Source organism: Budorcas taxicolor, chromosome 8, assembly GCF_023091745.1.
Source record: "Budorcas taxicolor isolate Tak-1 chromosome 8, Takin1.1, whole genome shotgun sequence".
Classification (NCBI taxonomy): domain Eukaryota; kingdom Metazoa; phylum Chordata; class Mammalia; order Artiodactyla; family Bovidae; genus Budorcas; species Budorcas taxicolor.
This window is the reverse complement of record NC_068917.1, coordinates 84,488,279-84,515,019: the sequence shown is the minus strand read 5'-3', so window position 1 is coordinate 84,515,019 and position 26,741 is coordinate 84,488,279. Positions and strand designations below refer to the sequence as shown.

The 26,741-nt window shown below is 39.7% G+C and overlaps 1 protein-coding gene across 1 annotated transcript in view; it reads left to right on the top strand.

Annotated features, from left to right (window-relative positions):
- FANCC (FA complementation group C) overlaps window positions 1-26,741 on the top strand; it is a 320,357-nt gene that overhangs the window by 110,776 nt on the left and 182,840 nt on the right. The window contains exons 3-4 of the mRNA XM_052644871.1: window positions 2,788-2,872; window positions 13,029-13,123. Of these exons, the coding sequence (XP_052500831.1) occupies window positions 2,788-2,872; window positions 13,029-13,123 (180 nt within the window). The remainder of the gene's footprint in view (window positions 1-2,787; window positions 2,873-13,028; window positions 13,124-26,741) is intronic.

Sequence of the window (26,741 nt, the reverse complement as noted above, 5' to 3'; positions counted from 1 at the left end):
GTCTTTTCTTTCTTGAAGAATTCTCTTGTCACATGAGACTTCCTGACCAATCAAGTTGTTTTTAAATAAACAAGACTTTGACACTTGTTGTCAGGTCATAATTGGGGTTCTTTTAAAGGTCTCTGTATCTCTCAAATATTGAAGAGTTTGCTGAAATGGTTACTCTTTTCTCAACTCTATTTTAAAATGGGCTCAACTAAGAGATTATAAAATTTAAGATCTCTTCTTCCACATATTTTAAGTGGACTTTTCTTGTGACTATTAAGATTATGAGTGTCTTTACTATTGTTATGTAAGTTATTGTGTTCAAAATTTGATGTGTTTTTGTTTTGACCTACAATTTCTTAGTTTTATTGCAATAGCTATTTTTGTGAATTAGTGCATTTTCATATTATGAAAACATTATACTTATTTTCTATTTTCAAAATTAGAAGTAAAATTATCATTTAATGTAGGTATTCTTGTGTTAAAATTTTCTTTCCTTAATCAAAGGAGCAAGTAGGAAATTTGAAGAATAATTCATAGTGATGATGTCAGTTCTCATGTCTCTAGAATGTAGAAGAAAAGTTGCAGTCTGTATGAACAACTAATGCTAACTTTTTTAACAAGACTTTTGTAACTTGATCTTAAAGTGATTCTGGAAAGTCCAAGGCTGACACTGATGCTCAGACATATGTGAGGAATTTATTGCTTCAGCAGTTGGAAATGCTTATCATTTCAGCTTATGTGTACATTATCCCAATTTGGTCTTGTTTCATTTTTGAACTTTCTTGAAAGGTAAAGAAGTAGGAAAAGGGCCATGTGTATGTTTGAACCTTAGGCTGTTTTCTATTTGGTTGATATTTTTTTGTGGGTTAGGTTTTAGCTTGTTGTGGACAAGTATGAGGTCATTTAGCATATAGTAATCACAATAGTAATAAACAGATATATATCTGTATGTTTTGGCTGCTTTTATTTCTTTTTACAAGTTCTAGAGTTCTTGTCCTTCCAAACCTTACTTGAGATAGTGCTACTGGAGCTGACTCAGGAAGTTCTCTTATTATGTTAGAATTTTAGAAAATGAGGATGAAGATATGGTGTTATATAGATATTAATCCAGAGAAGGCGATGGCACCCCACTCCAGTACTCTTGCCTGGAAAAATCCCATGGATGGAGGAGCCTGGTAGGCTGCAGTCCATGGGGTCGCGAAGAGTTGGACACGAGTGACTTCACTTTCACTTTTCACTTTCATGCCTTGGAGAAGGAAATGGCAACCCACTCCAGTGTTCTTGCCTAGAGAATCCCAGGGATGGGGGAGCCTGGTGGGCTGCCATCTATGGGGTCGCACAGAGTCGGACATGACTGAAGCGACTTAGCAGCAGCAGCAGCAAACTTGCTATAATTCTTAGTTTTAATGAGCTGGTTTAAGGATAAGGTATATAAATTTAAAGGTAAATTCTCAGGGTGGGATGATTTGGGAGAATGGCATTGAAACATGTATATTATCATGTAAGAAACGAATCGCTAGTCTGGGTTCGATACAGGATACAGGATGCTTGGGGCTGGTGCACTGGGATGACCCAGAGAGATGATATGGGGAGGGTGATGGGAGGGGGGTTCAGGGTTGGGAACTAATGTACACCTGTGGTGGATTCATGTCAATGTATGGCAAAACCAATACAGTATTGTAAAGTAAAAAAAAAAAATATTAAAAAAAAAAATTAAAAACAAAACAAGGTAAATTCTCCAGGTCAGAATGCTAGAGTGGGTTCAGTTCAGTTCAGTTCAGTCACTTAGTCGTGTCCAACTCTTTGCTACCCCATGGACCACAGCACGCAAGGCTTGCCTGTCCATCACCAACTCCTGGAGTTTACCCAAACTCATGTCCATTGAGTTGGTGATGCCACCCAACCATCTCATCCTCTGTTGTCCCCTTCTCCTCCTGCCTTCAATCTTTCCCAGCATCAGGGTCTTTTCAAATGAGTCAGCTCTTCGCATCAGGTGGCCAAAGTATTGGAGTTTCAGCTTCAACATCAATCCTTCCAATGAACACTCAGGACTGATTTCCTTTAGGATGGACTGGTTGGATCTCCTTGCAGTCCAAGGGACTCTCAGGAGTCTTCTCCAATACCACAGTTCAAAAGCATCAATTCTTCGGTGCCCAGCTTTGTTTATAGTCCAACTCTCATATCCATACATGACTACTGGAGAAACCATAGCCTTGACTAGATGGACCTTTGTTGGCAAAGTAATGTCTCTGCTTTTTAATATGCTATCTAGGTTGGTCATAACTTTTCTTCCAAGGGGTAAGCATCTTTTCCCTTCTCCAGGGGATCTTCCCAACCCAGGGATCGAACCCAGGTCTTACACATTTCAGGCAGATTCTTTACCAGCTGAGCCACAAGGGAAGCCCAAGAATACTGAAGTGGGTAGCCTATCCCTTCTCCAGCAGAGCTTCCTGACCCAGGAATTGAAGTGGGGTCTCTTGCATTGCAAGTGGATTCTTTACCAACTTAGCTCTCAGGGAAGCCCAAAATAAAGTTAATTTTGCAACAAAATTGATTTTCCTAGACTTGCTGTAATTCTTAGTTTTAGTGAGCTGGTTTAAGGATAAAGTATGGTGATTGCTTGTTAAACTTTATTAGAATTATTTACTTAAAGATCTTCTCTAATCTGTTTTTCACCTATTTTTGTAAAATACACACGAAATAAGAAGCATTCGAGCTCTCTCAACCTATAATGACAGTTCAGTGTTTTCTGAGTTGTATAGTGTCCTTCTACTGACCAAATATAATTTTCTTTTATAGGATTCAAATACAATCATTGAAAGATTCCCCACAATTTACCAGCTGTTGGCAAAATCTTGCTGGAGTCCTTTTATCTTAGCTTACGGTAAGAATCTGAGGCATGTCCTCTAAAAATCCAGTCTTTTAATGATAATTTTAATCTTTGCATTGTTTAACAGCATTAAGAGCTTTAAATGATAAGCCTGTCTCTTATTTTTCATGAAACAGTTTATCAACTGTATTCCTTATTCTTTTACAAAGATGGCATTCTTTATTGTTGTCCATACATGTTTGTGTACATGTGTATGGATATACACACACACAGATGTGTAGGAGAATAGAAAGTCTTGAATTAGAGGGCAGATGCTCCCAGGTGATTGTTGCAGCCTCATTTTTTAATTCAGTATAAAATGATTGTAGTGAAATAATTCTTTGTTTCACAATTTCATATTAACTCATGTGCTATTTTCCATGCATAAAATTCTTTAGTGTCTGAATCCTGCCTTGGCTCTGCCATTGTTTAGGAACACATTTTGGTTTTATCCAAGGTTAGGAGGAATTTGAAGACACTTTGAGGGAGATGTCCCTTCACTGACCTCCTTACCTACCTGTCTAGCCGCATTTCCTGTTTAATAGCAATATCATGTGCATTGTAGCTAGGTTAAATTAGTAAGAGTGTTTGATGTCTGGGTCTGTGACATGCAGTTCTTTTTGCCTGGAACTTTGTTGTCATCTCAAATCCTCAAAACTTCTTTCAAATAGCTTTGCTAGGACTCAGTTAGGAACTTTCCTTAGTGTGTCCATAGTTGCCAACATCTCCCTTAATTATAACCCTTACTATACTGCTTTATAATTATTGGCTTGCCCGTCTAATGTCCTGGAAGACTGAATGTCGCAGGAAATGTGGTTTTTGTTCTCTTGGTTGTCGCAGAGCTTAGCATAGGGTGGAGTAGGCATATCTGAAAGTGTACATAGAGGTTTAATGTCTTGATTTGACCATGTTGTTAGCTAATAGAATCTTTACTTTTGTGTTTTAAAAGTAAAAAAACTAATTGCATAATATAATGATGATGTGTGCTCAGTTGTGTCTGACTGTTTCTGACGCCATGGACTATAGCCTGCCAGGCTCCCCTGTACTTGGAATTTTCCCACTAAAATACTGAAGTGCGTTGCCATTTCCTCCTCTGGAGGATCTTCCCAACCCAGGGACTGAACCCACGTCTCCTACATCTATGGGTAAGAATACCCATCTGAATGCAGAGTTCCAAAGAATAGAAAGGAGAGATAAGAAAGCCTTCCTCAGTGATCAGTGCAAAGAAATAGAGGAAAACAATAGAATGGGAAGACTAGAGATCTCTTCAAGAAAATTAGAGATATCAAGGGAACATTTCATGCAAAGATGGGCACAATAAAGGACAGGAATGGTATGGACCTAACAGAAGCAGAAGAGATTAAGAAGAGGTGGCAAGAATACACAAAAGAACTATACAAAAAAGATCTCATGAGCCAGATAACCACGATGGTGTGATCACTCACCTAGAGCCAGACATCCTGGAATGTGAAGTCAAGTGGGCCTTAGAAAGCATCATTACGAAGAAAGATAGTGGAGGTGATGGAATTCCAGTTGAGCTATTTCAAATCCTGAAAGATGATGCTGTGAAAGTGCTGCACTCAATGTGTCAGCAAATTTGGAAAACTGAGCAGTGGCCACAGGACTGGAAAAGGTCAGTTTTTATTCCAGTCCCAAAGAAAGGCAATGCTGAAGGATGCTCAAACTACTGCACAATCGCATTCATCTCACATGCTAGCAATTTTGAGAGTGCTCAAATTTCTGTAAGCCAGGCTTCAACATCACATGAACCTTGAACTTCTAGATGTGCGAGCTGGATTTAGAAAAGGCAGAGGAATCAGAGAGCAAATTGCCAACATCCATTGGATCATAGAAAAAGCGAGAGAGTTCCAGAAAAACATCTACTTCTGCTTTATTGACTATTTCAAAGCCTTTGACTGTGTGGATCACAACAAACTGGAAAATTCTTCAAGAGATGGGAATACCAGACTGCCTTACCTGCCTCCTGAAAAATCTGTATGCAGGTCAAGAAGCAACAGTTAGAACCAGACATGGAACAACAGGCTTGTTCCAAATTGGGAAAGGAGTATGTCAAGGTTGTATATTGTCAGCCTGCTTATTTAACTTATATGCAGAGTACATCTTGCAAAATGCCAGGCTGGATGAAGCACAAGCTGGAATCAAGATTTCTGAAAGAAGTATCAATAACCTCAGATACACAGATGATGCCACACTTATGGCAGAAAGTGAAAAAGAACTAAAGAGTCTCTTGATGAAAGTGAAAGAGGACAGTGAAAAAGTTGGCTTAAAACTCAACATTCAAAAAACTAAGACCATGGCATCTGGTCCCATCAGTTCATTTCAGTTCAGTTCAGTTGCTCAGTCATGTCCGACTCTTTGCTACCCTATGAATGGCAGCACACCAGGCCTCCCTGTCCATCACCAACTCCCGGAGTTCACTCAGACTCATGTGCATCGAGTCAGTGATGCCATCCAACCATCTCATCCTCTGTCGTCCCCTTCTCCTCCTGCCCCCAGTCCCTCCCAGCATCAGCATCAGAGTCTTTTCCAATGAGTCAACTCTTCGCATGAGGTGGCCAAAGTACTGGAGTTTCAGCTTTAGCATCATTCCTTCCAAAGAACACCCATGACTGATCTCCTTTAGAATGGACTGGTTGGATCTCCTTGCAGTCCAAGGGACTCTAAAGAGTCTTCTCCAACACCACAGTTCAAAAGCATCAATTCTTCGGCACTCAGCTTTCTTCACAGTCCAACTCTCACATCCATACATGACCACTGGAAAAACCATAGCCTTGACTAGACAGACCTTTGTTGGCAAAGGAATGTCTCTGCTTTTGAATATGCTATCTAGGTTGGTCATAACTTTCCTTCCAAGGAGTAAGCGTCTTTTAATTTCATGGCTGCAATCACCATCTGCAGTGATTTTGGAGCCCCCAGAAATAAAGTCTGACACTGTTTCCACTGTTTCCCCATCTATTTGCCATGAAGTGATGGGACCAGCTGTCATGATCTTCGTTTTCTGAATGTTGAGCTTTAAGCCAACTTTTTCACTGTCTTCTTTCACTTTCATCAAGAGGCTTTTTAGTTCCTCTTCATTTTCTGCCATAAGGGTTGTGTTATCTGCATATTTGAGGTTATTGATATTTCTCCCAGCAATCTTGATTCCAGCTTGTGCCTCTTCTAGTCCAGCGTTTCTCATGATGTACTTGGCAAATAGATGAGGAAACAATGGAAATAGTGCCCTATTTTATTTTGCTGGGCTCCAGAATCACTGCAGATAGTGACTGCAGCCATGAAATTAAAAGACACTTGCTCCTTGGAAGAAAACCTATTACCAACCTACGTAGCATATTAAAAAGCAGAGACATTACTTTGGCAACAAAGGTCCTTCTAGTCAAAGCTATGGTTTTTCCAGTAGTAGTCACTCACGTATAGATGTGAGAGTTGGACTATAAAAACAACTGAGCGCCAAAGAATTGATGCTTTTGAACTGTGGTGTTGGAGAAGACTCTTCAGAATCCCTTGGACTGCAAACAGATCTAACCAGTCCATCCTAAGGGAAATCAGTCCTGAATATTCATTGGAAGTACTGATGCTGAAACCGAAACTCCAGTACTTTGGCCACCTGATGTGAAGAACTGACTCATTTGAAAAGAACCTAATGCTGGGAAAGATTGAAGGTAGGAGGATAAGGGGATGAGAGAGGATGAGATGGTTGGATGGCATCACTGACTCAATGGACATGAGTTTGAGCAAGCTCTGGGAGTTGATGATGGACAGGGAAGTCTGGCGTGCTGCAGTGCTTGGGGTCGAAAAGAGTCAAACATGACTGAGCGACTGAAGTGAACAGAACTGGTACGTGTTTTGAATTGGCAGGCGGATTCTTTACCACTGAGCTACCTGGGAAGCCCTTATAATGGTAATAGAATCAAAAATAAAATGAATATTCCCCTTTCATGTTTTAGAGAATTATATAATATCTCTGTCCTTGCCTGTTATAAGTAATTTTAAGAAGATTGAACTTGATGGGGAAGGGACAGTATTTGCATTTACTTCCATGAATGTACATGTGTTGGTACACTATGTATACTCACATTCCTTCACTCTACCAGCATCTTCATCTGTTGTTTTTCCTCTTCACTTATGTGCTTCTTGCTTCCCCTTCTCCCTTGGGTTGACTCTTCCTCCCTTGAGTGGACTCTTAGCTTTTTCAGATTCTTGATCTAAAATAGCAAAGGCATCACTGTATTTGCCTACCAGGGCCATGCCTGTCCTAAATTTATATATTTTAACTCAGCTAGTGTTTCTTAAAAACTTCTGACCAGAAATACATTTTCTGTACACATGTATATATGTGTAGATACAGTTACACACATATGCACATTTCATGAAAATATGCTAACTTTTATTACCTGAAATTCATATTCCCTGTACCATTTTAATGGTTTTCATGACCCCAAACTGATTTTACAATCCATCAACTGATCATGACCAAGAGTTTGAAGATCATTGAGCTAGGTCAATGGTGGCAAGAGAAAGGAAAAGAAACTCTTGAATTTCCTCCGTTTAAAGGCATAATTCATTGTTAGATACTTCATTGACTGAATAACCACTTTTTAGCAATAGGAAATAATATGTCCTTTAAGTGTACCTAGTGGTGAGGAACTAAAAGCCTATTAATGAAGGTGAAAAGGAGAATGAAAAATTTGGTTTAAAACTCAACATTAAGAAAACTAAGATCATGGCATCTGGTCCCACTGCTTCATGGCAAATAGAAGGGGAAAAAGTTGAAACATTGACAGACTTTATTTTCTTGGGCTCCAAAATCACTGCAGATGGTATGAAATTAAAAGACCTTAGAAGAAAAGCTCTGACAAACGTAGACTGCATAGTATTAGGTAGACACCTCACTTTGCCGACAAAGGTCCATATACTGAAAGCTGTGGTTTTTCTAGTAATCATGTACAAATGTGAGAGTTGGACAATAAAGAAGGCTGAGCACCAAAGAGTTGATGCTTTTGAACTGTGGTGTTGGAGAAGACTCTTGAGAGTCCCTTGGACTGCAAAGAGATCAAACCAGTCAAAAGGAAATCAAACTTGAATATTCATTGAAAGGTCTGATGCTGAAACTGAAGCTCCAGTACTTTGGCCACCTGATGCGAAAAGCTGACTCTGGAAAAAGATCCTGATGCTGGGAAAGACTGAGGGCAGGAGGAGAAGGGAACAACAAAGGATGAGATGGTTAAATAGCATCCTGACTCAATGGACATAAATTTGAGGAAGCTCTAGGAGATAGTGAAGGATGGCAAAGCCTGGCTTGCTGCTGTCCATGGGGTTGCAAATATTTGGACACGACTTAGCAACTGAACAACAGCAACAGTGGATATAGGACATATCCTTAATTCATTAATGTTAATATGTTAAAAGTTTGGGTTGTAGAATTGAAGTAAAATGAGCAGAATTGCTCACTTGGTATTGAGCACTGTTCTCTAAGGATTGCATAGTGGGTCTGATTGAATTCATGATAGGTTTGCAGGATAGGTTTTTATGGATTAGTATAGATATGTCACTTTTCCAGGATACAGAACTGATAAAATTCGAGATCCTACTCCTCTAAAGCCTGCATTTTTGTAATGATCTGTCCCCGCGCATCATACCACTGTGGTTGAAATATTATAGTCCTGGCTTTACCACCAGCCAGCTTCATGTGAATGTATATATTCACTATTCTTTTAAAAAACAGCAAGCCTTAGGAAAACATGGCTCACAATTTCTGCACCCAAGGAGCTTCTAGTTAGGGAAAAAAGAGACCTAAGTAGGTCAGCCAGACTCAGGATGATGGTTGGTGCTGTGGAGCTTTGAATGAGTTGCTGAGGGGAAGGAGTTTCAGAGGGGAGGTTTTGTGGGGACTAACTCTTGAAGGACAGTAGATGAGATGGGATTTTCTAAGGCAAGCCACCCAGCTCATGGGATCTCAGATTCTTTATGTGTGAAAGTGAGAGGCTGTACTGATTTATCCCTATGGCCTTAAACTTGTATCTGTCTGTGATCTCTCCTTAGCACCTAATCTCCATTATTTTGGCCCCTCTGACAACCAGAAACAAATTCTCCATCTCTGTTTAAATGCTTTTGTTACCTTTTGAATTGCCCGTTAAATTTCAGTTTCTTGAATTGCCCATTAAATTTCAGTTTCCTGTTTGAAGTACCCATTTGGTGTCAAGCTCCTGGAGGAGACTGACAGGCAGAGAACTCCATGAGTAATCAAATCTTGGCTATGTTGCCCCTATTGTTTGACTAGCTGGGCACTTTCTTCCAGGAAAGTATCTTTTCTTATGATTTCATAATATCAAAATTACCTTTGAAATACAATAAAAAATAAACAATTTCCGTCAAGGAAAGAAGTAGGTTTCCCTTAGTGGTAAGTGAGAATAAGATCAGAAATAAGGATAATAAAGAAGGAGGAGGGATTTGAAAATTAAAAGACACAAAGAAAAGAGAAAAATTAGATAATAGAAAGGGAGAAAATGCCTTTTATTCAGTGGTGTTCTCTGTGTAAAATTACTGCATTCACCTTGGAGTTCTGGCTGGTAGGTTCAACTCTGCCCTCATGATTCACATATTAATATCATAGCTGTAGCCTCTTTTACTCATGCTATTTATTACCGCTTGAGAGTTTGCCTTCAAACTTGGCAACTGAAAACAATAAATATTTATTGTCTAAAAATATGCTGCTATCAGTTTTAAACTCTAGAATTAATTTAGCTTTCATTTAGGATTTCGGTTCAAGATATCAAAAAATAAAATAATTGGGTGGCAAATATATGTTAGTATATTCCTTGCCCCTACACTAATGTTTAGAATGTAGATTTGCACTGATGACTGCCCACATGACGAAGCCCAGGCAGTTTTCTGTCCCCAGTGCCCCAGCCCTGGTGTCTGAGCCTCCAGGGAGGAGCCTGACAGATGCCATCCCCTGTAGACAGTGCTGGTGGCATTCATGAATAACAAGTGGTGGCTTTCATATTTAAGTCCCTAAAGCAAAGTAAGCTCATTAATAGTACATTGCAGTGCATTGATTTAGGGCAAAGAAAGGCACCTCCTTAAAGCTGGATGAAAGTCAACTATCCAAGAAAGCTGTGGTATATATACTCAATGGAGTATTTACGCAGCCATTAAAAAGAATACATTTGAATTAGTTCTAATGAGGTGGATGAAACTGGAGCCTATTTTACAGAGTGAAGTAAGCCAGAAAGAAAAACACCAATACAGTATACTAACGCACATATATGGAATTTAGAAAGATGGTAACGATAACCCTGTGTGCAAGACAGCAAAAGAGACACAGATGTATAGAACAGTCTTTTGGACTCTGTGGGAGAGGGCAAGAGTGGGATGATTTGGAAGAAAGGCATTGAAACATGTATAATATCATATATGAAGAGAATTGCCAGTCCAGGTTCAATGCATGATACTGGATGCTTGGGGCTGGTGCACTGAGGTGACCCAGAGGGATGGTATGGGGAGGGAGGGGGGTTCAGGATAGGGAACACGTGTATACCTGTGGCGGATTCATGTTGATGTATGGCAAAACCAATACAATATCGTAAAGTAATTAATCTCCAATTAAAATAAATAAAGTTGAAACAAAAAAATTAAAAAAAATAATAAATATTAAAAAATAAAATTCAGAAACTAAAAAAAAAAGAAAGAAAGTTACTCTGGCTCTTTCTTTTTGAGAGAAAAGTAAAAAATAATACGCTTGTTGAAATAAATGTGCAGAATCACTTAACACCTGGGGGAAAATCTCATTTTTTGGATTTTTTAGATTTATGCTTTATCACTAACATTTTCATTCTTCCTCTTTTTTCTTTTTATTGGTGAAGTCTGATTTTTTTGGAAATGCTTCCCATTGGGTTGCATTCTCTTTAACATGGGAAGTTGCGTGCATAAGCATATCAATAGATGTATTATCACACTTGTGACATGCAGATTGTTATAATTTCTTCTGATATTTAAAACAGTACAACAGATTTTTAATCAGTGGCATTGATTCAACCTTAAGAACTCTAGAATCTTCAGAGGTTAAATAACATGATTCTTGCAATAAACTGATTTCAGGCAAGCCAGTGATGGTATTGGAGAAGGCAATGGCACCCCACTCCAGTACTCTTGCCTGGAGAATCCCATGGATGGAGGAGCCTGGTGGGCTACAGTCCATTGGGTCGCTAAGAGTTGGACACGACTGAGCGACTTCACTTTCACTTTTCACTTTCACGCATTGGAGAAGGAAATGACAACCCACTCCAGTGTTCTTGCCTGGAGAATCCCAGGGATGGGGGAGCCTGGTGGGCTGCTGTCTATGGGGTCACATAGAGTTGGACACGACTGAAGTGACTTAGCAGCAGCAGCAGCAGTGATGGTATTGGAGCTCATAAAAACTAGGAAAAATATGAATATCTCTCAGGATAACTCCTGATATAGTTTGTTCAGAAATGTTAGTTATTAGAAGAGCATAGGCTTATGGGTGTTTATTGGGGGGGAGAGGTGAGATGGATTTAAAATTAGTATCAGAGTCCTTTGATGTGTGGTAGAAAATGCAGAGGTAGCTTACTATAGTTTGTGTTCTTGTTTCTTGTTAGGAAGCCCTCAGAAATGCTCTGTTTATGAAATTGCGGTTGATAACAAAGTAAAGAGCATCAGGTGATCTAAAGGGGTATGATTACAGGTGCTGGGTTTCCTCAGCCTCAGCTCCATGGCCTTGTAGAGTCCACAGCAGCTTGGCTCTAGTTCAGATACTGATATCTTCAGTTTTTAGGCCTCATTTTTGCTTCCCAGTTGTGTTCTAAAATCTCCAGCTTGAATGGACTTAGTTGCCAAAGGAGAAAAGAGAAAATGGCTTACCAAATAGATGTGCTAACCACATAGAAGATTTCAAAGGTCAACATTGTTATCACATATTTAGTAAAGTTTTACACTTTCGAGTAAAGAATTAGTGATCTCAGGTTGCCTCAGCTTGCAAAGGCTTGGAGGGGGACTTGGGTTTCCAGCCAGAGACTGAGGCTGGGTTGTGGTGGTGAAAGCCCCAGATTCCTAGCCACTAGACAGTGGTTAGTGACAAGAGCCCTGGCCCTTCAGCTTCGCAGAAAAGGATTCCCACAAAGACAGAAAGTGGTGAAACAAATTAAGTATTTATTAAGACGGGGAAAAAAGTACAGTCGTGTGGATAGACACACAGACAGACTCAGAGGGAGAACCCCTGAGTTGCATCCTTGTGGCAGTTTGAATTACATTTATGGAGCATTTCTTCCATTTTTTCCTTTGGCCAGGTTTACCTGTTTCATGGTCCATATTTGGTATATCTCAGGATCCTCTCATGTGTGCACATACATCTTAGCCAAGATAGATTTTACTGAAAACGTGTCTGGGTAGGGAACATCCTTTAACATAACTCTCCTTTGACCTCTGAGGAGCCTTTTCTTCATGTGTGTGTTTGGGGATGTCTCCTGACTTCGAGAATAAGAAATATGTGGACTGGGCAAGGCCCAGCCTTTTCCTTTAATTGTCCTGGTATCCACAAGGAATGAACCTCCAGTTGCTTTACTCTGAGAAGGAGCCCATCTACCTCCTGCCTCATGAGGAGCATGTAAGGCTTCTGCTTTGTCCAAACCATCTGGTATTGAAAAGAATGTTTATAAAAACAATTCTTTTTATTAAATTTATTTCTAACAAGTGAAGGTATTTTGGCCAATTAGATTAGATCAGAAATATTGATTACCGCTCATAGCAGTGATGTTGCCTTAAAAAGGCTGAAATTACTAGTGGTTTGAAACATAAAATAAAGAACTGATCTTGAAAATAAAAAGGACTGATTCTCTTAGTTCTTCCATCTTTCTCTTTTGGCTTTAAAAATTGCTTCTGTGACAGAAAAGGAATCGACCACACAAAGGCTAAGCATAAGTAATCCTGAACCCACAAGAAGGAAAAAAAACCCACAAAGTTAAGTTTCACACATGATCCCGGATGCTTGTTCAGTGAACTTTGTAGTTTGTGATTTTTCTAAAACATTTATGATAAATGTGTTTCCTTTAAATCCAATGTTTACAGATTTTATACTGATTATCTTTTCTTTCTATTTTATTAAGCCTACTTATTTTAACCTTCATTTCTGCAGATGAAAGCCCCAAAATTCTAATATGGTGCTTGTGTTGTCTAATTAAGAAAGATCCACAGAATTCAAGAGAATCAAAACTTAATTCCTGGACACGGGTAAGTGTACAAAAGCCCTGTACTGCTTTAAATTCAATTGATTATTTAAAAGTGCTGCTTTAATAGTCTAGAAACTTTCAAACACATCTTTCACTGTTACATTATCTTGCTGGTTATAAAGTTTTTTGAAGAGATTGCATTTTTGTTTGATTGTGACTTCGGTATGAGATAGATCCTCAGGGTGAACTTCCCTATGCCTACAAAAGCTAATATTGAGTGGTTTTAGAAAGTCACTCTCAGGTAATTGAAAGAATGTACTCTCTTTCCTTCTATTATAACAACTGTTTCTTCCTACCAACCTACATTAAATACTTATATAATTCCTCTTCAGATACTTCTCTGCCTCTCTCAGAATCCATTCTGTACTAAAACTGAATTTTGTAAGTGCCCTGGGAGCAGCAGTCTTTATTTTGTGTCCTAAAGTTGGTACCCTGGTCAGTGTGCTCAGACTAGCATCTGGTACTGGTTGGCTGTTGCTGCAAACACCGTCAAATCAGTTACCCAACCGTGCTAGTTCAGGTAGCTGACAGCTTCCTGAATTCCCACTGTCTGTTTCTGCTTTCTTTTGAATGATAGGCACGAATAGGAGAATTTTGTAAAGCTGTGCTTAGCTGCCCTCACCACCAGTAATTTGGCTGTTCTCTCTTACCTCTTGCTGTCCTGCTGCAGTAATCCCGAGGACTTCCATGAATGTCAAACTCCATTTACTATGCATATGGTCCAGATTAGCTGCTTAGTATTATGAAATCACCCACCCAAATTAATGCACATGGTTTTGTCTGACTGGTGATATCATTCCATTCACTGCTTTTTACCATTCCTTTGTTTTATACAAAGTGGCTGGCAGAGATGACAAAGACAGTGTATTTTTTGTTAGATTAAAAGGAAAATTGGAAGAACGCTAAGAAGTGAAAAGGATTCAGTGAGGGAAGGGAAAAAAAAAATGCACCTTTTAATTGGAAAGAAAGTTAATGTTAAGAGCTAAAGAAAGGAACTGATAAGTAGAATTAGGGAAGAAAAGATCCAAAAAACAGGCTATAGAAGTAGAATAACATATTTAGGTTTTAAATTTTTTAATCATTGCTTTTGTTGAATGTTTGCTCTCTTAATGATTATTTAGGATATATATTTTTATTGGCTAGCTCATTCAGTCCTGGAATAGGCCATCTAATAAAGTATTTTTAGAGTGATCAGTTTCAGTTCAGTTCAGTCCGGTTGCTCCCGTGTCTGACTCTTTGCAACCCCATGAACTGCAGCACATCAGCCCTCCCTGTCCATCACCAACTCCTGGAGTCTACCCAAACCCATGGCCATTGAGTCGGTGATGCCATCCAACCATCTCATCCTCTGTCGTCCCCTTCTCCTCCTGCCCGGCATCAGGGTCTTTTCCAATGAGTCAGGTTGCCAAAGTATTGGAGTTTCAGCTTCAACATCAATCCTTCCAATGAACAGCCAGGACTGATCTCCTTTCGGATGGACTGGTTGGATCTCCCTGCAGTCCAAGGGACTCTCAAGAGTCTTCTCCAACACCACAGTTCAAAAGCATGAATTCTGCGCTTAGCTTTCTCTGTAGTCCAACTTTCACATCCATACATGACCACTGGAAAAACCATAGCCTTGACTAGATGAACCTTTGTTGGCAAAATAATGTCTCTGCTTTTTAATATGCTGTCTAGGTTGGTCATAACTTTTCTTCCAAGGAGTAAACATCTTTTAATTTCTGGCTGCAATCACCATCTGCAATGATCAGGTTAACTTTCTTCATTTAACTAGTGATTATATTAGCCTAGTTTTGAATTTTTAGCCATGCAATTTATTCTGTAGGTTTCCCTTATTTAATTTTATGCCCATTTTAATAAATACATACTCATTAAGAATAGCACAGGCAGGTAAATTTAAGACACTTAATTCCTGTGTGTGTTAGTCTCTCAGTTGTGACCCTGTGGACTGTAGCCCACCAGACTCCTCTGTCCATGGAATTCTCCAGGCAAAATACTGGAGTAAGTAGCCATTCCCTTCTTCAGGGGATCTTCCCAACCCAAGGATTGAAACTGGGCCTTCTGCTTTGCAGGCGGATTCTTTACCACCTGAGCCACCAAGGAAGTCCCACTTAATTCCTGTCTTCAGAGAATTTACAGACTTTACCAGGTCATTCTAGGGCAGTGCCATTGAGTTATTGGTAGAGCTGTGTATAGGGGTGATGGTGACACAGTGGATGGACACTTGTTCAAACTTGGGCCTTTGGAGACCTTTCCTGGGGGAATTATGCATCAGCTGAATTTTGAAGGATGACTAGGAGAGGTGCTGCTAGTGATAGAGGCTGCCTGCCAGTAGAAGAGACACAAGAGACTCGGGTCCAATCTCTGGTTTGGAAAGATCTCTTGGAGTGTGAAATGGCACCCCACTCCAGTATTTTTGCCTGAAAAATTCCACGGCAGAGGAACCTGGCAGGTTACAGTCCATGGGGACACAGAGTCGGGCACAGCTGATCACAACTCATGATGTATTCAGGGAACTTCAGGTGCGTAGGTATGCCTGAGTTTGGGATTTTATAAGGTTGATAATGAAGCATAAAGCCTTATGTATGATTATAAGAAGTTTTTATTTTGCCTTGAAAACAGTAGGAAAACTGCCAGAGTATTTTCAATAGAAAAATCATATGGCCAGGTGTGAGTTTTAGAAACTAAATAGCAAAAGGAAGTTGATTTGAAAGGCGTCAGGTATAGCACTTTCAAAGCTATTGTAGTGATAAAAGTGAGAAATTGTGAAAACCTGAGTGAAATGGACAAGAGGGGCAAGATTTATGATATTAATAAGGTAAATATGTAAAGATACAATGACAGATTAGGTGCAGCTATACTTAGGTGTAGGTGGAGTTGAACCTAGTATTTTCAGGAGAGTGGCTGATTTGCACATAGGGGTTGACAGTCCTCAGGATTGGGGAACAGTGAAAGCCCTGGGTAGGGGTGAGATTACCCAGGAAGAGTACCTAGTGTGAGGAGGGGAACGGGCCTAGGGACAACCTTTGGAGACTCTGGTGTTTAAGGAGTGAGTGGAAGAGAAAGTTACACTGCACACTAGAAAGGGGGAGTCTAAGAAGTAGAAGGAGAAAAGCAGCAGCATTTCAAGAAGGAATGAGTGGTCATTCACATTGAATACTATAGTATGGCACTGTCCAACAGAAACAAGGTACATTCTAATATCTGTTTTCAGTTTTTTATTAGCTGCTTTAAGAAATGTGAAAAGAAAAAGTTGAGACTAATTTTAAGAATTATTTTATTTAACCCCATATATCTAAAATACTATTATTTAAATATGTAATCTATATAAAATTATTAATGTGATTATTTTATAATATTTTTTATATTGAATCTTGGAGATCCAGTGTATATGTTACACTTAATTCAGTGTACATGTTGCATCTTAATTCAGAGGCTAAGTTTTCATTTGACATTCTTGATCTGTTTTATAAAATACAGCATTGAAAAAGTAGGTTCACATATCCGAATTGTTTCAGAGAAACAAAACTGAATCAACTATCTGTTTTCAAATTTAAACTTAATTAAAAGTTAAGAACTCATTTTTCTTCATCATACCTGTTACACTTGAAACTGCTCAATAGCTGAGTGGGTCGTAAAGAGTTGGACACAGCTGAACGACTTTCAGTTTCTTTATGGCTGTTAGTATTTGCCTTAATATATTGGAGTGTTCCTATGTTGAGTATATATATATTTTTATAATTATTGTATCTTTTTCTTGGATTGATTCTTTGACCATTATGTAGTGTCCTTCTTTGTCTCCTATAACAATCTTTATTTTAAAGTCTATCTTATCAGTAATGCTTCCTTTTGATTTCCATTTGCATGGAAAATCTTTTTCCATTCCCTTACCTTCAGTCAGTGTGGGTTGTTTGATCTGAAGCTGGTCTCTTGTAGACAACACATACACAGGTCTTGTTTTTGTATCTGTTCAGCCAGTCTATGTCTGTTGGTTGGAGCATTTAATCCATTTAGTGAAAAGTGAAAGTCACTCAGTCATGTCCGACTCTCTGTGTCCCCATGGACTATACAGTCCATGGAATTCTCCAGGCCAGAATACTGGAGTGGGTAGCCTTTCCCTTCTCCAGGGGATCTTCCCAACCCAGTGATCAAACCCAGGTCTCTCGGATTATAGGTGGATTCTTTACCAGCTGAGCTACCAGGGAAGCAATCCATTTATGTTTAAGGTAATTATTGATACATATGTTCTATTTGGGGCTTCCCTGGTAGCTCAGCTGATAAAGAATCCATCTGCAATACAGGAGACCCCAGTTCCTTACTTGGTTGGGAAGATCCCTTGGAGAAGGGATAGGCTACCCACTTCAGTATTCTTGGACTTCTGTGCTGGGCTCAGATGGTAAAGAATCCACCTGCAATGTGGGAGACCTGGGTTGAGGATCCCCTGGAGGAAGGCATGGCAACCACCTCCAGTATTCTTGCCTGGAGACTCCCCATGGACAGGGGAGCCTGGCTGCAGTTCATGGGGTTGCAAAGAGTCGGACACCACTGAGCAACTAAGCACACTAAGTACAGCGCAGCACCTGTTCCTATTGCCATTTTCATAGTCGTTTTGGATTTGTTTTTGTAGGTCTTTTTTCTCCCTTCCTCTTTTGTTCTCTTCTCTTGTGATCTGTTGACTAACTTTAGCATTGTGTTTAGATTCTTTTTCTTTTTTGTGTGTGTATCTATTGTAGATTCTCAGTTTGCAGTTACAACGAGGTTTTGATATAGCAGTTTATATATAAACAAGATTGTTTTAAATTTCTGGTCTTCTAATTTCAAATGCATTTCCAGTATCTGCATTTGTGCTCTCTTCTCACAGTTGCTGATTTTGACATCATATTGGTGTGCAGATGATTTACTACGTTTATGTTTGCCTTACTAGTGAGCTTTTCTGTTCATAATTTTCTTCTTCCTAGTTGTGGCCTTTTCTGCTTAAAGAAGTTCCTTTAGCATTTATTACAAAGTTGGTCTGATGGTATGGAATTCTCTTAGTTTTCGCTTGTCTGTAAAGCTTTTGATGTCTCTGTCGAATCAGAATGAGAACTTTCCTGGATAGCATATTCTTGGTTGTAGGCTCTTCCCTTCCCTTTTAAATATATTGTGCCACTCCCGAACTTCCCTGGTGGCTCAATGGTAAATAATCCACATACAATGCAGGAGACATAAGTTCTATCCCTGGGTCCTGAAGATCCCCTGGAGAAGGCAGTGGCAACCCACTTCAGTATTCTTGCCTGCAAAAAAATCACATTGACAGAGGAGCCTGGCTGGCTCCTCTGGCAGTCCCTTCTATCTGCACAGTTTCTGGTAAGGTATCAGTTGATAACCTTACAGTATTCCCTTGTATGTTATTTGTTGCTTTTAGTGCTTTCCCTCTTTAATTTTTGTCAGTGTGTTTAGTATGTGTCTCAGCATTTTGCTCCTTGGGTTTATTCTGCCTAGAACTCTGCACTTCCTGGACTTGTGTGACTATTTCCTTTCCCATGAAAGAGAAGTTTTCTGCTGTTATCTCTTCAAATATTTTCTCAGGTCTTTTCTCTCTCTCTTCTTCTAGAACCCCTATAATGCAAAAGTTATTGCATTTAATATTGTCCCAGAGGTTTTTTTAGGCTGTCTTCATTTCTTTTAATTCTTTTTTCCTTTATTCTGTTTAATGGCAGTGATTTTCACCTTCCTGTCTTCCAGCTCACTTATCCATTCTTCTGCCTAAGTTAGTCTGTTATTGTTTGTTCTAGTTTATTTTTCATTTCAATTATTGTAGTGTTCATCTCTGTTTTTTTTTAAGTTTTTCTACATCTTCATCAAACATTTCTTGCATATTCTCAAACTGTGCCTCCATTCTTTTTCTGAGATCTTAGATCATTTTCACTCTCATTACTCTGAATTCTTTTTCTGATAGGTTGCCTGCCTCCACTTCACTTGGTTGTTCTTCAGAGGTTTTATCTTTTTCCTTCATCTGGGACATATTCCTCTGTGTCTCATTTTTGTCTGACTTTCTGTGAATGCATTTTCTGTTCTGCAGGGTTATAGTTCTTCTTGCTTCTGCTGGCTGTCTGAGAGGCTTGTGATGGTGGGAGGGTCTGGATCCTGCTCACTGGTGGGTGGATCTGGGTCTTGCCCCTCTGGTGGACAGGCCTATGCTTAAGAAAACTTTAAGCAGCCTGACTGCCAACAGTTGGAGCTGTGTTCCTGTTCTGTTTGTTTGGCCTGAGGTGTCCCAGCACTGGAGCCTACAGTCTGATAGGTTGGGCTAGGTCTAGAGGAGAAAATGGTGACCTCCAGGAGTGCTTGTGCCAATGAATGCTTGCCAGAACTGCCACTGCTAGTGTCTTGTCCCTGCACCTCTGCAGGAGACTGTTGAATACTCACAGGTAGGTCTGGCCCAGTGTTCTATGAGGTCACTACTTTTTACCTTGGGTCCTGGTATGTATGGGATCTTGTGTGCACCCCCCCACCAACCGTGGAGTTTCAATTGCCCCCAGTCTTGTGGAATTCCTCTGATCAAACCCCACTGGCCTTCAAAGCCAGGTTCTCTGAGGGCTTCCCTTCTTATTGCTAGACCCTCAGGCTGGGAAGCCTGATGTGGGTCACTCCTATAGGAGAATTTCTGTGGTATAAGTATTTCCCAATTTGTGGGTTACCCACCTGGCAGGTATTGGATTTGATTTTATCTTGATTGTGACCTTCCTACCGTCTTGTTGTAGCTTCCTCTTTGTCTTTGAATGTAGGGTATCTTTTTGGTTAGGTTTCAGCATTGTTGTTTGTTTGTTTTGGCAATAGTTTTTCAGCAGTTATTGGTGATTTTGGTGTTTTTTTTAAGAAGCAGTGAGCTCACATCCTTCTACTCCATCTTGCCAGCCCTTCAATGACAGCACAGATAGCATCCAATGGAAGATGGTGCAGAGGCAAATTCCATACTTGTCCTAGAAATTTTGCCTGATGCTTACCATAATGTTAAACTTTGTTAACATGTTGTTTTGGAAATACATTAATTTCTCTGGAGTTTTACTAGTAACCACAAATGTACCATCAAATAATACCACCTCAATAGCTATTCTTAGAGACTGATTGAAGTCATAGGACTTTTTTCACATCTCTTTGGAATGTTTGGTTTTTGAAAAACTTAGTTTTACCCGTGAATCCACTTAACCGATACTTTTAGAGAACTTACTGTTTGCCCGGCACTATTAAAGAGCCCAAGGATACCATCATAGATGTGAAAACAGTCTTTTCTCAGAATTTATAATCCAAATCTAGGCCTGCCAAATATAGGAAATACCTGTCTTCTTTGAATAAGACCATACCACTATTATTTTTTAATCTGGTGAGTTGGAAATGGCAGAATACCAGAAGTGGAGATCAGTTGAAATGCTTTTATTCAATCTTTATACCATTTCAAAATGCAGTAGTAAGTAATAATCAGATGTTCCTGTATTCCTACAGTCCTCTTCGTTATTCTTTAGAATAATAATGAAAAAACTTAAAATTAGAAAATCTGACCGATATACAAAAAACTGCATGAAACATAAGTGCCAACCTTAACAAATTGTTGCATATAAATATCCATGCAATTCCCACCCAGGTCAGGTAATAGAACAGAATATTGCCTGCCTCCTAGAAGCTCCCTGTCCCTCGAGGGCCCTTTCCCATTTGTGTGCCTTTAATGCACGGCTAACAGTAACTACTAACCTGACTTCTATTTACATTGCTTTAGCTTTTACTGCTTAATTATGCTGTTTGGCCTGCTGTTTTAATTTGGTAAAAAACAAAATGATGCAGTATGTTTTTGCAGTATTGTGACTTATAAGAAATATCTATTTGGTCATTCAGATGATCAAAATATATTTTTTATTTATGTTTTGGTCTTCATCTTCACTTCCTGGATCACAGCTCCCAAAACCCTTGGCATCATCTAGGTGTTGAGAGTGATAAAAGGTGTTTTGTGTTACATTAATAAGGTGACTTTTAGAGGGTCATATGTTAGCTTTTGTTAATATTGTGTTGAGAACTGGTTCCCAAGAGAACCAACCTTGTGAGCAGAAGGTTGGAGCTTTCAGTCCCACTCTCTGATTTCCTGGGAGGGAAGGGGACTCGAGATTGAACCAGCCTTTGGCCAATGATTTAGTCAGTCATGACTATATAATGAAGCCTCCCTAAAAACCTGAAGGACAGCTTTTTGCCCACTTTCAGAGAGCTTCTATATAGAACAAGAATGATTCTGCATGCCATTTTGACAGGCCTAAAGTTCTGCAAGGACAGAAGCTCCTTTGTTTGAGACATTGCCGTGTGCATCTCTTTATTTGGCTGTTGGTTTGTATCCTTTAATGTCATTTTATAATAAGTTGATCATCTAGTGTGTAAATGGGTTTCTTGAGTTCTGTGAACCACTCTAATAAATTAATTGAACTCAACAAGGGGGTGTGGGGACCTCTGATTTAGCCAGTTGTTCAGAAGTACAGGTAATAATCTGGGTTTGGGATTAGCATCCTGAGTTGGAGGAGGTCATTTGGACCTTCAGTTTGTAGCCAGTCCATCAGAAGCATAGGTAACAACATGGGCTTTGATGATGACGATGAAAGTCATTCAGTTGTGTCTGTCTCTTTGTGACTGTATAGTCCATGGAATTCTCCAGGCCAGAATACTGGAGTGGGTGGCCTTTCCCTTCTCCAGGGGATCTTTCCAACCCAGGGATTATACCCAAGTCTCCCACATTGCAGGCAGATTCTTTACCAGCTGAGCCACAAGGGAAGCCCAAGAGTACTGGAGTAGATAGCCTATCCCTTCTCCAGTGGATCTTCCTGACCCAGGAATCGAACCGGGGTCTTCTGCTTTGCAGGCATATTCTTTACCAACTGAGCTATGAGGGAATGGCCTCTAAAGTACCTGTCATACCTTTTTAAGGATGACATTTAAAATTTTATTGTTGTGAGATTTGTTAATCTTTTCCTCTGTGGTGAGTAAATTTGTATCTTATTTCAGAAAATTTATCCCACTTCAGAATCATGAAAACCTACATTATCTTCTAAAAGAATATTTGTTTGTGCTTCCCATTATGTCTGTGTGACCTAAGGTAGGAGTCTATTTTCACTTTGTTTCCACATAGATACCTCTTTGTTCTAGTACCATCATTGAAGAGTCTTTTTTCCCTTTCAGTGAATCACAGTTTGTTGTGATACACATAGTCAAAGGCTTTAGTGTAGTCAGTGAATCAGAAGTAGATGTTTTTTTGGAATTCCTTTGCTTTCTCTATGATCTAACAGATTTTGGTAATTTGATCTCTGGTTCCTCTGCCTTTTCTAAATCCATGCTGTACATCTGGAATTTCTTGGTTCATATACTGCTGAGGCCTAGTTTGAAGGATTTTGAGCGTTAACTTTCTCGCATGTGAAATGAGTGCAATTGTGCAGTAGTTGGAACATTCTTTGGCATTGCCCTTCTTTGGGATTGGAATGAAAACTGACCTTTTCCAGTCCTGTGGCTACTGCTGGGTTTTCCAAATTTGCTGGCATATTGAGTACAGCATTCCAGCAGCAGCATCTTTTAGGATTTGAAATAACTCAGAGGGCATTCTGTCACCTCCATTAACTTTGTTGTAGTGATACTTCCTAAGGCCCACTTGACCTCACACTCCAGGATGTCTGGCTGTAGGTGAGCAATCACACCCTCGTGGTTATCCAGGTCATTAAGATCTTTTTTTGTATAGATTTTTGTAAATTCTTGCCACCTCTTCTGTCTACCCTCTTGAAAAAAAGATGCAGTGATATCTGGGTATTAGCTCTTTTTTTCTAATCAGAGATAACTCAGTAGCACTGGATTGCACTCTGAATGGCTGTTGCAACTGTCATGTACTGTTCTGCATTCAGATCCTGTGCCTCAAAAACTAACAGTGCCTCCTAAGACAAAGAAAATTCCCTTGCCATTTCCTGTATCATGAATCTCCTTGCTTCTGCAGTTACTCCTTCCTCTTGTCTCTCTTCACTCTTTCTCCAGGCTTCCATTTCCATCAGATCTTCATTAGTAAGTTCCTTGTGTTGCACACCAAAGAGTTCAGTGACATTTTCCTCTTGCGGATCTACCCCCAGCTTCTCACTGAGAGTCACTGAATTGCTGAAGACCTCTTTGGACTCCTCATCCATTTTCTCAAATCCACAAAAATCATGAACAAACTGCAGGCAAAGATTCTTCCAAATCCCATTCATTGTGATGATAGTAACCTCATGCCAAGCAAAGTCAGTGCCTGATTAGTCACTGCCTGATGAAAAGTGTGACATAAATAAATATTTTTTGGAAGTCACTATAACTCCGTGGTCCACAGGTTGAATGAGTGCCGTAGTATTTGGTGATAGATACAATACTTTGACATTGGGATGAAAGTCTCCATGAATGGAGCATTGTCAGGCAGCAAAACAGTGTTGAATGGATGTACTTCTCCAAGCAGTATTTCTCTACCTCCAGGATAAAGTGGTGGAAAAACCAGCCCTGGAAAATGGCCTGCATAACCCAGGCTTTGGGATTATAATCTTCCACACAGCAGGAAGGGAGCCCTTAGCTATGTTTTTAAGGGCTCCTGGGCTCTCTCAATGGATAAACTAAGAGAGGCTTCAGCTTCATATAGCCAGGAGCATTGGCACCAAGCAAGAGTTAGCCTATCATTTGCTGCATTACAGCCTAGCATCAGCTTTTCCTGCTTACTGAGGTAACTTCAGTTTGACATCCTCTTCCAGTACAGTCCTGTCTCACCCACATTTAAAACTTGCTCAGGTAAATATGCGCCTTCATCAGTACTTCTCAGGGTGGTTCATGAAATACCTGGACAGCTACCAAATCTGCACTCGCTGCCTTGTCATTTACTTTAATGTTGTGAATGTTGGTTCTATCCTTGTTCTGATGAAACCAGCCATGGCTGGCATTAAAAGATGTGCCCTCTGACTCTTCATCATGTTTCTTCTTCAGATCTTCATAAAAGCTTTTAGCTTTCTCTTCACTTGGCATTAAGCTGAGTGGAACTTGATCCTATTACTGTTGCTACAGCCACACACTGAGAAGTTTCTCCATCTCCTCTAACACTTTTCTATGCTTCTTTGATATTATTGTTGACATCATTAGCACAGCAGACTTCATACATTCCATGATATTATTCTTATTCTTTAGAATCATGCTGATGGTTGAACAATTTGTTTTATAGGTATAAGCGACATCTACCATCTTTTTGCCTCACTCTTCTCTCTCAATTATTTTCACTTCTGATTCCATTGTTATTGCTTGGCACTTCTTAGCAGTACTAGCTACATCACTGCTGGTTTTACACTTGATTCTAGACATCCTGGGGTTGAAACAGAGATACTGTATGATTGTATTGTATACAGTACTGTGCAGTAAAGTACCCAAAGTACAACCACTTGTAGAGGATGCATACATGTGACAGTGTACACCAGACATATGAACTCAGGTCACTGGACATGAGGATATACATTTGCATCTTTGAAAGTTTAAATTTTGAAGGTTCATATGTAGGAGACTTACTGTGTATAGTAAGGGTAGTAAGGGTAGTGGATTAATCACTTATAAAGCTAATATGAGGCTTAAAAGACAAAGTAGCTATGATTACAATAATTAGTTAAAAGATATACAAGATAAGAATACAAAAAAATGGCATAAAAATATAAAATGTGTTATGGGGAGAGTAAAAATGCAGAGCTTTAGTGCATTCAAATTTGAGTTGTTTTCAACTTAAAATACAGTATTATAAATGTGTTACCACTGACATCCACAAAATGCATAGGATCATAAGAGACCACATTGAACAACTGAACACACCAATCAAATGGACAACCTGAAAGAAATGGATAAACTCCTAGAAACTTACCACCTATCAACACTTAATCATTAAGAGATGGAAAATCTCAATAGACCAATTACCAGTAAGAGGACTGATTCAGTAATTAAAATTCTCCCAACAATCAAAAGTTTAGAACCAGATACCTTCACCAGTGAATTATATAAAGCATTAAAAAAAAAATCAAACTACCAAAAAATAGAAGAGGAGGTAATACTTCCCAACTCATTTTGCGAGACAAAGATTACCCTTATAACAAAACCAGATAAAGACATCACAAAAAATAATGGTCCAGAATCTGTGATGAATATAGATGCAAATATCCTCAATATAATTTTAGCAAGCTGAATTCAAGAATACATTAAAAGGATCATATACCAAGATGAAGTGGTATTTACTCTGGGATTTTTCAACATTTGCAAATCACTTCAGTTCAGTCACTCACTCAGTTGTGTCCAACTCTTTGCAACCCCATGGATTGCAGGATGCCAAGCCTCCCTGTCCATCACCAGCTCCCAGAGTTTACTCAAACTCATGTCCATTGAGTCAGTGATGCCATCCAACCACCTCATCCTCTGTCGTCCCCTTCTCCTCCTGCCTTCAATCTTTCCCAGCATCAGGGTCTTTTCCAATGAGTCAGTTCAGTTCTTCACATCAGGTGGCCAAAGTATTGGAGTTTCAGCTTCAGCATCAGTCCTTCCAATGAATATTCAGGACTGATTTCCTTTAGCATGGACTGGTTGGTTCTCCTTGCAGTCCAAGAGACTCTCAAGAGTCTTCTCCAACACCACAGTTCAAAAGCATCAATTCTTCAGTGGTCAGCTTTCTTTTTAGTCCAACTCTAACCTCCATACATGACTACTATAAAAACCATAGCTTTGACTAGATGGACCTTTGTTGGCAAAGGAATGTCTCTGCTTTTTAATATGCTGTCTAGGTTGGTCATAACTTTTGTTCCAAGGAGCAAGCCTCTTTCAATTTCATGGCTGCAGTCACCATCTGCAGTGATTTTGGAGCCCCCCCAAAAAAAGTCTATCACTGTTTCCACTGTTTCCCCATCTATTTGCCATGAAATGATGGGACCAGGTGCCATGATCTTAGTTTTCTGAATGTTGAGCTTTAAGCCGACTTTTTCACTCTCCTCTTTCACTTTCATCAAGAGGCTTGTGCCTCATTGCCCTTCTTTGAGACTGGAATGAAAACTGACCTTTTCCAGTCGTTGTGGCCATTCCTGAGTTTTCCAAATTTGCTGCCATATTGAGTAAAACACTGACCTTTTCCAATCCTGTGGCCACTGCTGAGAAAAAAAAGGTATGGTGATGGATGATTCAGTTCAGTTCCATCAGTCGATCAGTCATGTCTGACTCTTTGCAACCCCATGAACTACAGCAAGCCAGGCATTTCCTGTCCATTACCTACTCCCAGAGTCTATCAAAACTCATGTCCATTGAGTCGGTGATGCCATTCAACCATCTCATCCTCTGTTGTCCCCTTCTCCTCCTGCCCTCAATCTTTCCCAGCATCAGGGTCTTTTCAAATGAGTAGCTCTTTGCATCAGGTGCCCAAAGTACTGGAGTTTCAGCTTCAACATAAGTCCTTCCAATGAACACCCAGGACTTATCTCCTTTAGGATGGACTGGTTGGATCTCCTCATAGTCCAAAGGACTCTCAAGAGTCTTCTCCAACACCACAGTTCAAAAGCATCAATTCTTCAGCTCTCAGCTTGCTTTATAGTCCAACTCTC